Here is a 13,342-nt window from a genome sequence, read left to right as displayed (position 1 = left end):
AGATCTCTCCATTCACACCACTCCATCCCCAGAGCAGAGTGTGTACATTGGGGGCCAGGAAGAAAATGTTAGAACTTCTATTCCCATTGCCTCTTTATTTTATCACTTTTAAATTTCTGTTTTCTGTATAGGCTTTATGAAGTAAAACAGACACCCTAAAATTCAGGAGTGCTTGATTAGAATTCATAAGTTTCTCATCCATAATTTATAACTTTATATGGTTTTTTATATATTATATAAGGCCCACAATAATTTTGTTAGTATGCAGTACATTAATAGCATTTGTAAGCCACCAATATAGATGTACTTAAGTGCATATGCCAAAAGTTAAATATATAAATAAATATATTAAAATTATATCTATATGATATTTGGGGATATACTCAATCATTTTTCTTTCTTTCTCTTTTTTTATTCAATTAGCCAACATATAATACATCATTAGACTCAAACATTTTTATAAACAGGGGTTTGGGGAGATAGACACCACACTTCACCATCATCCAGTAGGAAGCAATATTCTGAGGCTTGCTTATGTTTTGGTAGAGCAGAAACCCTATCTTCTTTGACATTTATTAGCCACGATTGTCTGTTGGTCCATTTGCTTGGTCTAAGTGCCTACCTGGCATGCAGAGAGTGTGGTAGAAACAGAGCCTTGGCTCTGTAGGTTTGACGAGCACAAGATCTAGTAATAGGGGCTTAGTAACATCAATTTTGGTGTATCCACACAAAGGAATTTTATCTTGTGATTTAAAACATTTTTTAATTTAAATTTTACTCAGTTAACATTCATGATTTGTTTTCTTTTTTTTTTTTTAAGACGTTATTTATTTGAGAGAGAGAGAAAGCACAGCCAGGGGTTGGGTTGGTGAAAGGGGGAGAGGCAGAGGGAGAAACAGGCTCCCCACTGAGCAGGGAGCCCGATGTAGGGCTCTATCCCACGACTGTGGGATCATGACCTGAGCCGAAGGCAGATGCTTAACCCACTGAGCCACCCAGGCACCCCAACATTCATGATTTAAAATGTAGAAAAATATCATGATGTGGAGAGATAGTCTTATATTGTAATTGTGAAGAAAAAGGAGTTTGAAATTATATTAGTATGATTGTTATTTTTATTAAAAGACCCCCCCCATCGTGTATATATGCATGGAAAAAGACTAGGAGGAAATAGCCCAAAATCCTCATCATAGTGTGCAATTGCAGACATTCTTATTTTCTTCTTTGTAGCTCTCTTTGTTTTCCAAAATTACTATGAGAAGTTTATTATTATTATTATTATTATTATTATTAATTTTGAGAAAGAGAGAGATTGAGAGCACAGGAAACCAGGGCTGGGGGCAGGCAGGGAGGGGCAGAGGAAGAGGGAGAGAGTGAATCTTTGAATCTTAAGCAGGCTCCACGCTCAGCACAGAGCCAGAGGTGGGGCTTGATCTCACAACCCTGAGATCATGACCTGAGCTGAAATCAATAGTCAGACACTTAACTGACTGAGCCACCCAGACGCCCTTCTATAAGAAGTTTGTATTGCTTTTGTAATCAGGAAGAACACTCTTTAAAAAAAAATAAATAGGCACCTGCACTCGAGAGACCTGTAAGCATCCTGTCAAGGCACAATGCAGACCTACAGAAAGAAAAATGAACCCTACTTGTTGCTGTTTCCTGTAAGAGGATGCTAAGGACCTTATCACAGCAGTGGGAGCTGAGGGCACCGGGTAAAGTTTCTCTTGGGTCTCAGAACCAGGAAGAGCTGCACTGGTTTGCCTTTGTCTCATGGACACTGTGACTCATGTAACTCAATAATCATCAAACGTTTTTGCCTGAGAATCCCCTGTGATATTCTTAAACGTTTTATTTTGAAGTAATTTTAGATTTATGTGAAAATTGATAAAAATAATACAGAGAGTTCCAGTATGCTCTTCACCCAGTCTTCCCTGATGTTAACTGACTTAACCATGGTACAGTGATCAAAACCAGGAAATTAACATTGGTACAATAACACTGACTAAATGTCTTAGTTCAGGCTGCTGTAACAAAGTAGCATAGAGTCGGTGGCTCATAAACAAGAGAAATTTATTTCTCATAGTACTGGAGGCTGGAAGCCTGAAAAATGGGGGCCAGCATGGTCGGATTGAGGGCCTTTTGCTGGGTTGTGGAGCCCTATGTGGGGCTCGATTCTAGGACTCCAGGATCATGACCTGAGCAGAAGGCAGACGCTTCACTGCCTGAGCCACCCAGACACTCCTGGGGTCCCCTTTATAATGATACCCTTTCCATTCATGAGGGCTCCACCCAAGTGACCTAATTATCTCCCAAAGTCCCTGCCTCCTAATGCCATCACATGAGGGGTTAGGTTTCAACATATGAATGTGAGGGGGTCGGATTCAGTCCATTGCACTAAACAGCAGAGTTTATTCACATTTCCTTAGTCCTTCCACTGATTTTTTTTTCCTGTTCCAGGATCCAATCCAGGATCCCACATAGCATTGAGTTGTCATGTCCCCTTAGTCCCTTTCAACCTGTAACAGTCTTTCTCTGTCTTTCACGACCTTGAAGCTTTTTTACCAGCTACTTTGTAGAATGCTCCTCAGTGGAGGGTTGTCTGATGTTTTTTTCATGATTAGATTGACATTATCCACTTTTGACAAGAGTATCACAGAAATGATACTGTGTCGTTCTCAGTGTTCTGACCTTTGATAACTAAATGTCCCCTTGCACATTTTTATCATACAATTTTACAGTCTTGAGTGTAAACAGTTGCAAAGATGTTATTTCCAATCTGTCGTAAATATCAGCATTTAAAATACAACTGTTTCTTTGTTCTTTGAAATATATTAGTGGAATCTAAACACCAAAGTGATTTTACCCACCACCATTTTATTTGAAAACATGTAAACAAAATCTTCTTAAACATTTAACATTGTTCTCCTTTAGTCTGTACTTCTAGTTCACTTCCCCCAGAGAATTTTATCTTAAGGTAGTAAATTTCTTTTTAAGATTTTATTTATTTATTTGACAGAGACACAGCGAGAGAGGGAACACAAGCAGGGGTACTGGGAGAGGGAGAAGCAGGCTTCCCACTGAGCTGGGAGCCCGATGCGGGGCTTGATCCCGGGATGTTGGGATCATGACCCGAGCTGAAGGTAGATGCGCAACCACTGAGCCACCCAGGCACCCCAAGGCAGTACATTTTTATACATGGAAGTCTAATGCTCCCCCCTCAGACTCTTCTGAAACAAAAATATACTCATAGGTTGAAATTAACTTTTACTTCTTGTGTCCACAAAACACTAGTTATTTAAAAATATTATAGTTACTGTACACAAATGATAAGAACAGAATAAATATATTAAGATTTTTTGAATAGGGGAGCCCGGGTGGCTCAGTGAGTTAAGCATCTGACTCTTGGATTCAGCTCAGGTCATGATCTCAGGGTCATGGGATCAAACCCTGCTTGGGCTCTGTGCTTAGTGGGAGTCTGCTTGGATACTCTCTCCCTCTGCCCCTCCCCCCATCAAATAAATAAATCTTAAAAATAAGGGAGTTGGGGGAAATTGGAAGGGGAGGTGAACAATGAGAGACTATGGACTCTGAAAAACAATCTGAAGGGTTTGAAGAGGTGGGGGGGTGGGAGGTTGGGGGAACCAGGTGGTGGGTATTAGAGAGGGCACAGATTGCATGGAGCACTGAGTGTGGTACAAAAACAATGAATACTGTTATGTTGAAAATAAATTAAAAAATGATTAAAAAATAATGAAATAAAAAAAATAAAAATAATTATTAACTACAAAAGTAAATTTTTATTTAAGTGCATCTCTTAATAAAATGGGTGGGCTTTTTAAAGGTATCTGTGGATAAATATTATTTATTGCTAGAAACACAGTATTCAATATCAGTTCCATTTCTGATTTTCTTTTTTTATATTCATAAGGACTGAGAAATCTTGTTCATAGAAATAAGAAGATGAGAGTTGACATAATTCCATGAGTTTCTTCTGGATTATATACCAAAAATCAGAGTGATCTCCCCCAGAAAACTTTTTCCCATTTTTTTTATTGCAGCGTAATTCACATACCATAAAATGTACTCTTTTAAAGTATAAAATTCAGTGGTTTTGATATATTCAAAAAGTGGTAACAATCATTACCACTATCCAATAACAGAATAATTTCATCACACCAGAAAGACATGTCTTACGCATTAGGAGTCACTTCCCACTCCCTCTCCCCCCAGCCCTTGGCAACCACTAACCTTTCTGTATGTATGGATTTTGCTCTTCTGGGCATTTCATAGAAATGGAATCATATAATATGAAGCCTTTTTTTGGTCTGGTTTCTTTTACTTTGCTTAATGTTTTTAAGGTTTATTCTTTTTATGGCTGAATAAGACTCCATGGTATAGATGTACTATATTTTCTTTATCCATTCATCAGTTGATGGACATTTCAGTTGTTTCCACGTTTTGGCTCTCATAATTGGTGTTCTTATGAACATCTGTATACAAGTTTTTGGGGGGACATGTTTCATTTCTCTTGGGTGTATAGACCTAGGAGTGGAATTGTTAGGTCACATGGTAACTATGTTTAACCTTTTAAGGAAGTACTGGACTGTTTTCCAAAGTGGCAGGTCATTATACTTTTCTACCAGTAGTGTGCAAGCATTCTAATTTCTCCACATCCTTTCCAACACTTGTTATTAATCTTTTTCATTATAGCCATTCTAGTGGATGTGAAACAGTATCTCTTTATAGTTTTTTTAAAGATTTTATTTATTTATTTCAGAGAGAGTGAGCACAAGCATGAGTGGGGGGGTGCAGAAGAAGAAGCAGGCTCCCTGCTGAGCGGGGAGCCCAATGCAGGGCTCGATTCCAGGATCCTGGGATCATGACCTGAGCCGAAGGCAGATGCTTAACCGACTGAGCCACCCAGGTGCCCCTCTCTTTATGGTTCCGATTTGCATATTCTTGGTGGCTAATGATGCTGAACATCTTTACATGTCCTTGTTGGCCATGTCTTTTTGGATCTTTTGCCCACTTTTAACGGGGTCATGTGTCTTTCTGTTATTAAGTTTGTAAGAGTTCTTTATATATTTGAGATACAAGTAAGTCCCTTATTAGGTGTGTGACTTGCAAATATTTTCTCCCCTTCATCATGCTGTCTTTTCACATTCTAGATGGCATAATTTGCGGTATGTGGCTTTACATTTTCACACAGTCTGATTGATCTTTTCTTTTTTCCTTTGTCACTTGTGCTTTTGGTGTCCTATTTAAAAATCCATTACTCTAATCTAACATCGTGAGGCTTTATAACTATGTTTTCTTCTAAGAGTTTGAGTTTTTATTGTTTTAGCTCCTCGTCTCTTGCTATTTCCATATGAGTTTCAGAATCAGCATGTCAATTTCTGCAAGAAAAGCCCACTGAAATTTTGTTAGGGATTGCATTGCACCTGTTTGATTCAAAATGATTGATTTCGGGAGTATTGCCATCATAACAGTATTGTCTTTTAATTCATCAGCAAAGAATGTCTTTATTTAGGTCTTCTTTTATTTCACTCAGTAATGTTTTATCATTTTCAGTGTACAAGTCTTGTACCTCTTTTGTTAAATTTATTCCTAATTTTTTATTACTTAATTGTAGATGGAATTGTTTTCTTAATTTTATTTTCAGGTATCTATGGTTTGTGTAATACTATTGATCTTATTTTATTTTGAATTCTGGTATAGTTAGCATACAGTGTTATGTTAGCCTCAGGTGTACAATATAGTGATTCAACACTTCCATGCATCACCCAGTGCTCATCACAACAAGTGTGCTCCTTAATCTCCATCATCTCTTTAATCCAGCCCCCTGCCAACCTCCCTCCGGTAATCACCAGTTTGTTCACTATAGTTAAGAGTTTATTTCTTGGTTTGTCTCTTTTTTTTGTAAATATTGTATCCTGCAATCTTGCTGAGCATGATTACTAGCTCTAAAATGTTATTTTGATAGATTCTTTAGAATTTATACAGATAAGATTATATCCATACATATATATACATATAAGATTATATATGTAAGATTATATACATATAAGATTATATCATCATTGAATAGGGATAGTTTCCCTTCTTTCTTTCTAATATGGATGTCTTTTATTTCTTTCTCTTGCCTAATTGGCCTGGTTAGAACCTCTGGTACAATGTTGAACAGAAGTGGTGAGAGTAGAAATCTTTGTCTTATTCCTGAGCTTAGGGAGAGAGATTTCAGGCTCTTTTTTAAAAAAACATTTTTATTTTATTTTACTTTACTTTAAAGATTTTATTTATGAGAGAGAGAGAGAGAGCACATGAGAGAAGGCACACAAACGGGCAGAGGGAGAGGGAGAAGCAGATTCCCTTGCTGAGCAGGGACCCCAATGTGGGGCTCAATCCCAGGACTCTGGGATCATGACCTGAGCTGAAGGCAGACGCTTAACTGACTGAGCCACCCAGGTGCTCCTTAAAGATTTTATGTATTTGAGAGAGAGAGAGTGGGTGAGAGAGAGAGAGAGAGAGAGAGCACGAGTGGGAAGGGAGGGGCACAGGGAGAGAGACAACCAGACTCCCTCCTGACCAGGGAGCCAGACATGTGGCTTGATCCTAGGATCATGACCTGAGCTGAAGGCAGATGCTTAACTGACCGAGCTGCCCAGGCACCCCAAAGTTTTCAGTCTTTATACCATTAAATTTTATGTTAGCTATGAGTTTTTCATAGATTCCCTTTGACAGACTGAGGAAGTTACTTTCTATTCCTAGTTTGTTGAATGTATTTATCATGAAAAGATACAGGATTTTGTCAAATATTTGTCCTGCATCTATTGAGATGAACATGTGGCTTTTGTCCTTTGTTCTATTACTATAGCATATTATAGGGATTGATTTTCATATGTTGAACCAACCTTGAATTCCTGGGAAAAAAATCCCACTTGGTCATTGTGTATAATCCTTTTTATACATTGCTGATTTCAATATTGGGGTACAGTTGACCCTTGAGCAACACGGGCTTGAAATGCGTAGGTCTGCTTATATGTAGATCTTTTTCAATAAACACGGAACAGTAGTATAAATGTATTTTCTCTCATGATTTTCTTTCTTTTTTTTTTAGAAAGAGAGAGGGGAGGGGAGGGACCGAGGGAGAGGGAGAGAGTGAATCCAAAGCAGGCTCCAGTGCAGAGCCTGACATGGGGCTCAATCCCACAACCCTGAGATCATGACCCAAGCCGAAACCAAGAGTTGGATGCTCAACCAACTTAGACACCCAGACTCCCCTCCCTCATGAATTCCCTTAACATTTTCTTTTCTCTAGTTTATGTTATTGTAAGAATATAGTATATAATACATATAACATATAAAATATGTGTCAATTGACTGTTTATGTTTTTGGTGAGGCTTTCAGTCAACAGTAGGCTATTAGTTAAGTTCTTGGGGAATCAAAAGTTACATGTGGATTTTTTACTACATGGGGGGAATTGGTGCCCCTGTCCCCTGCATTCTTCAAGGATCAACTATATTTTGTTGAAGACTTTTTATTATTTCGGTAACATACACATAACATAAAATTCACCATTTCAACCATTTCAATGTGTCCAATTCAGCAGCACTTGGTACATTCACACTGTTGTGCAGTCATCACTGCTATGTAGTTCCAGAACATTTTCATCACTCCAGAAGGAAATCCCATACACATTAAACAGTTACTCCTCATTCTCCTCTCTTCCTAGCCCTTGGCAACCACTAATCTACTTTTTGTCTCCATGGGTTCACCTATTCTGCATTTTGTTGAGGATTTTTACATCTGTATTCATAAAGAGTATTTGTCCATAGTTTTACCCAGGTGTGAGGCAAAAATGAAATTCTTTCTATTTAGAGAATGACTATTATAAATTCTTTATCAGTAAGCAACCCATAAAGAGGCGACCTAGCCTTTCTGCCAAACACAGTCATTCACAGGCCCCTTTGTATCCAATTCATTTGGCAAGGGAGGGAGGTATACAGAGAAAAGGAGGCGAGCAGTCTCTCAGCTTTGACTCCCTTCTGTCGTGTGAAAAAGAAGGACTCTGAGAAAAGTGCTGCCCAGCATGACTCCAGGCAAAATGTAAACATTTGTTCTCTTTGCCCTCAAATCTCCCTCTTCTGCTGCTGTGTCCAGCCCCTAGTGGCCTCAAGTAGCCAGGTCCTGGGATTAGCTCTCTGAGGTCTCTGGCCCCTAGCTGGGACCTTAGGCCCTGAGACTACTCTCATAATTGGTTCCCTGTTGAGTGCTCCTTCCCCACAAGCCCTACTAACTGACCAGATGGCATCCACTTGCTTGAGTCACATGTTCTTGTTTGCTAAGGCCTCCCTAAGTTACCCTGTCCAAATTCTCTGATCATGAGGAATGTCAAGCCCTGAAGCTGTTAAAAGGAAAAAAAAAAAGGTGACTTGGGAGAGTCCAAGTCTCTTGGAGAGGCCAAGAAGGAGGTATTTCTGGAGAGCAGGGTGTTCTTTAGGTATTTTTCAAGTAATGTACAAAGGCAAGTTTGTTATTTGGTGAAGGTGGTTCAGGGAATGGGGAGTGAGAGGTCATACTCCTACCCTCACAGTGCCCCTCAGAGCCCAAGTCCACCCTACTGCTTTGTTGAGAGCCAGAAGTCTCTGGAAACATTTTTTTCCCTTCATGGAGGCTTCGTGGCTCACACTCTCCAGACCCCAAAGACACTCACAGGCTCGAGATGATGTCATTGGAGTGTTTTCAGATAGAGAATTTAAGACTTTCTCTGACTTCATGTGCTTTGTGTTTACAGCTGAACTCAAACTTTACAAGACTTAGGTTCATTTACCTTTAGTCAAAAATTCCCTTTCTTGGCTCCATTTCTAAATACACATGGGCCTCTAGGTCTTCTTGGCCATCAGGTACCTATTGATCATAAGTGCCACATACCTAGGTGGGACTAATGTGGTTGACATGTCCTTTGAAGTTGAAATAGCTTTGGAAATGAGTGCAGTATTGCTCACATGATGTCAACTCACATGTTTGAAATATAGTGTGTGACATTTGACAGGCTTCAAGCACATGGAAAGACAGTCATTCTTCTTATAGAACCAGAGACTCAAAAATAGGGGAGTACCTTCCCATCAGGGTCTGCTTCTATGATGAAGAATGCTATTTCTGGGACATCTGGGTGGCTCAGTCTGTTGAGCATCTGACTCTTGTCATCGACTCAGGTCATGATCTCAGTGTCCTAGGACTGAACCCTGTGTGGGGTTTCATACTCAGTGCGAGTCGGCTTGAGGATTCTCTCCCTTTCCTTTGTCCCTCTCTCACCACTCACATTCTCGCTCTCAAATAAATAAATAAATCTTTAAAAAAAAGAATGTTATTTCCGACCCTTGGGCAAGCAGAGGGATATTTGAATAGTTTTGGAATTTTAGTAGGCAGACCTACTCTTCACCCCTGCCATTACTGTGGGGGGCAGTCCCCACTGAATCCCTAAGCTTTTTTCTTACACCTGCATGGCTGATAAAAGCAATTTGCCAGATGTACACAGTGTACTTCTTCCTGAAGAGTATTCCAGATGGTTCAGTGTTGGCCATTTTCATGGCCAAACCAGAGAAGGCAAATAGCGTAAGTAAGCTCCCACTTCTCCTGTCTTCACTCCTAGCAGGCCTTAGAGCACTCTTTTCCATCAAGTTGGGTTGAGACCACAGAATCCTCTATTCAGCACCCCCAGCAATCTAGACCAGTTGCCTGGAGTTGATATACAAAAATAATAATAATAACTAACATTTTACTGAGGACTTACAGGTCATGCACTGGCTCAGTGCAGTACATGCATTATTTTTTTTAATTCACACATTACTCTTTTTATGATACTATTATTTTATAGACAAGAAAACCAAGGCCAAGGGAAGTTATCTTTGCCAAGGTCAAACTGGCAGAACCTGGGCTGGAATTCTGTTCTGACTTCGGAGACTGACCTTTCCACCATTACATTATGCCAGTTCATTCGTTCACTCAACAAGTATTTAATCTGCACCAGGGAGATGTTGGCACTGTTCTAAGTACTGGGGGGTACAGCAGTCAGAAGAGCTCTATCCAGTAGAACAGGACGCTGTATGGGCCTCCTTGAGGAAGGATCAATGACCCAACATTGGGTAATATGTCCGTTTACTAGCAGGATGAGGGATCTCCAAAATGTGAGAGCTCCAAATTTGAGCACAGGATGTGTATGAAAAATACAAAGCAAAGGAGCAGTGGTGGAGTTTGAGCTCAGCTCTGGTCCCATCAGGGCTCTGTGTGCTTAGTATAAGCAGTGGCTCTTGCTTGAGGTGGAGAACAGGCCCATTCATCTCTATAACTCTATAAAGGTCAACCACCCAGGGCCTCTCTAACCATAGGCCAGCCTGTAGCTTCTCAAACACCCCATGTCTGCTTTTCTTTTTTGCCATTAGCAGCTGGATGTGTGAAGCTCACAGCTCCCTGCAAGGAGCCCTGGGGCAGGTCACAGGTGGGGCTGAGCTCACCCTTCCTATAGATACGTTTCTCCCTTGTGAAGGGCAAGGAGATAGATCAAAGGACACCTGGGCCCATTTGCTTGATAGGGAGACCCGGGGGAGCTGGAAAGGAAGAGGGAGGAGGGGACTGGGGCAGCCTAGAGCCGTGCCATGATTTATTGGCTTGTTTTGCTCCTGCACTTCTGTTTACCCAGCTGGGCCTGTTGCTGCCCAGGGTACCGGCATGTGCATAGCCACTCTGGCCAGCCTTTGGGGTAGCATCCGAGAGAGCTGTGGACTTGGCCAGCTCCTGGCAAAATTGAAGCAGTTGAGTTTGTGTTTTCTATTTGCAAGTTCCCAGCCCCACTAGGCTTTTTCTCACCTCCATGAGGCACCCCTCCACACACACAAGACACACCCAAGTCTCAGCCATGAGGCCCCTCAGCCCTTCTTTTCCTTGGTAGAAAATGATGTTCCCCGGGCTTCTAAGTCACACTTACATGAGCAGGTAAACATCTGCCAAAAGCCTCAAGCCTAATTCTTCTAGCATTTTCAAATGCTGGACACTTTTTTAAATCAATCCATTCAAGAGCAGATTGCCTCCGGAGAGGAAGTGAAACAAATAGCTTATGAAAGAGTTGTGGGTCCAAGAACATGAACCAAGTCCCGAGTCCAGGCGTGGCTTCTTTTGGCTAATTGATGAACAAAGTTAATACAAATCCCAGCATCTCCATGATGCTCGCTGCCTCACTTACACAGCAATAGAGAAGTCTTGACAGCCCCCAAAGTAGAATGATTTCAGAACTGTGTGTGTATGAGTATGAGTGCGTGTTCATGCATGTGTGTGTGCAGGAGGGGGGGCGGCCAGGATTTCAGGATCCAACGGGCCGTTCCAGGCACATGTGGTCAGTGGTCTGTCAGTGGGTAGAGTCAGCTCTACTATTCTTACAAACCAACCCAATCTGAAACCAAACAGAAGGAACTGGTGGCAGAGAGCCTCTGGGCCTTGCATGGGCACTGGGAGTGATGCGTCTGAGTTAGACGAGCCTGATTGGGGGTTTCCAATCCAAGCTCTGCTACTTATTAACTGTTTGGCCTTAGGCAAGTGGCTTAGCCTTTCTGCGTCTCAGTAGAAGACTCTGTTACAGGGGAGTAACACTCACCTTACTCCATTGTTGTGAAGATTAAGCACAAGAGTGTGCCAACCACTGAGCAACTGGTCTACGTGCTAATAATACCTGGTGGGGGCTGTTGGCAGTCCAAGACGAGCATTCTGGAGCAGAGCATGGGGCACTGGAGAGCTTTAGCCCTTCGGGCACTCATGCCTAATGTTTCCACACTTCAGAGGAAAGTTCGGAAGATGGAAGCAATGTAAGCAAAAGGTGGTATGTCCATACGGTGGCATATCATTCAGCCTTAAACAGGGAGGAAATTCTGACACCTGCTGTACACGACAGATGAAACTTGAAGACATGAGGCTAAGTGAAATCAGCCTGTCACCAAAAAAAAAAAAAAGAAAGAAAGAAAGAAAAGAAAATTCTGTGTGATTCTGCTTACATGGGGGCACCTAGAGTAGTCACATTCCTAGTGACAGAAAGTAGAATGGTGGTTGCCAGGGGCTTGAAGTTGGAGCAAAAGGAGTGTTGTTTGATGTGTAGTTTCAGTCTGGGAAGACGAAAAGAGGTCTGGAGAAAGATGCAGTGCCACAGGGTGAATGCGCTTAATGCCCCTGAACTGGACACTTGAAAATTGCTAACATGTCAATTTTATGGCCTTTCTGGCGCCGACGATCACCCCACAAGAATATGCCCCTTACGAAGGACTTCCTCCACCCATCCCTGGAAGAGGCGAAGAGGAAGCACAAGAAGAAGAAGCACCTGGCACAGAGCCCCAGCTCCTGCTTCACAGGCATGAAGTGCCTGGGATCCGACACAGTCACTACCGTCTTGAGCCATGTACAAACCGTAGTTTTGTGTGTTGGCTGCTCCACTGTCCTCTGCCAGCCCACGGGAGGAAAAGCGAGGCTTACAGAAGCAGGCTCCTCCAGACAGATACAGCACTAAAAGCACCCAAGACGAAGAGGAATGGGAAATGATCCCAATACACACATTTTGGATTTTAAAAAATGTCGAGGCATCAGGCGACTCAGTTGGTGAAGCCTCCGACCTTGATTTCAGCTCAGTCCCTGATCTCAGGGTCCTGAGATTGAGCCCTGCTTTGGACTCTGCGCTCTGCACAGAGTCTGCTTGTCCCTCTCCTCTCCCTTAATCTCAGCTGTCTCTGTTTCTCTCCCTCTCCATCTCTCTGTCTTAAATAAATAAATAAGTAAATAAATAAATAAAATCTTTTTAAAAATGTCAATTTTATGTTCTGTGTGTGTTGCTGCAATTAAAATGAAAAATGTGGAGAATTACTGGGATTCGGGGTATACCGGTGAGGAATGAGAGAAAAAAAAAGAGAAAAGCTCTGACAAAGAGACAGACACGCCAGGGAAAGCCTTGCTGGGATTCTACTATAGTCTACCCTACTATGAGAGGGGAGCCGATTTCCATAAAGGGACAGAGACAGACAGACAGACAGAAAAAAACAGAAGCAAGAGAGGAGAGGGGCCTGGGGCTATCAGTGTCAAACAAAAGCTATGAAGAAATGAAGGTTTCTGAGCTCTGAAAATGCAGCAAGCCAGGAGAGAGGAAGGCTCCCTCTGGAAACTGTGGTCACCCCCAGCGGGGTTGAGTCCCCAGCCCATTCGGGCCTCAGCTGGGAGCAGATGGGGAAACCTCAGGAGAGAAGGAAGAGGTGGTTTGGGCTGGCCCGAGGTAAAAATGGCAGATCTACAAATGGAGGCGCTCAGCTC

The 13,342-nt window shown here is 41.8% G+C and overlaps 1 protein-coding gene across 1 annotated transcript; it reads left to right on the top strand.

The window, feature by feature from the left end:
- The first annotated feature begins 12,031 nt into the window (after window positions 1-12,031).
- On the top strand, window positions 12,032-12,559 carry LOC116862155 (40S ribosomal protein S27-like). The gene has a single exon (XM_032849307.1). It carries the CDS (start codon window positions 12,246-12,248, stop codon window positions 12,549-12,551), a length of 306 nt encoding a protein of 101 aa, XP_032705198.1. The 5' UTR covers window positions 12,032-12,245; the 3' UTR covers window positions 12,552-12,559.
- Window positions 12,560-13,342: the final 783 nt, after the last annotated feature.

Source organism: Lontra canadensis, unplaced genomic scaffold, assembly GCF_010015895.1.
Source record: "Lontra canadensis isolate GAN:19392208 unplaced genomic scaffold, GSC_riverotter_1.0 scaffold223, whole genome shotgun sequence".
In the NCBI taxonomy this organism is placed as follows: domain Eukaryota; kingdom Metazoa; phylum Chordata; class Mammalia; order Carnivora; family Mustelidae; genus Lontra; species Lontra canadensis.
Note: the sequence above shows the minus strand (reverse complement) of the source record. Positions and strands in the feature narration are given on the sequence as shown.

Bases quoted from the DNA above. Each gene is read 5' to 3' on its own strand.
- LOC116862155 (XM_032849307.1), top strand. From the start codon at position 12,246: ATGTCAATTTTATGGCCTTTCTGGCGCCGACGATCACCCCACAAGAAT.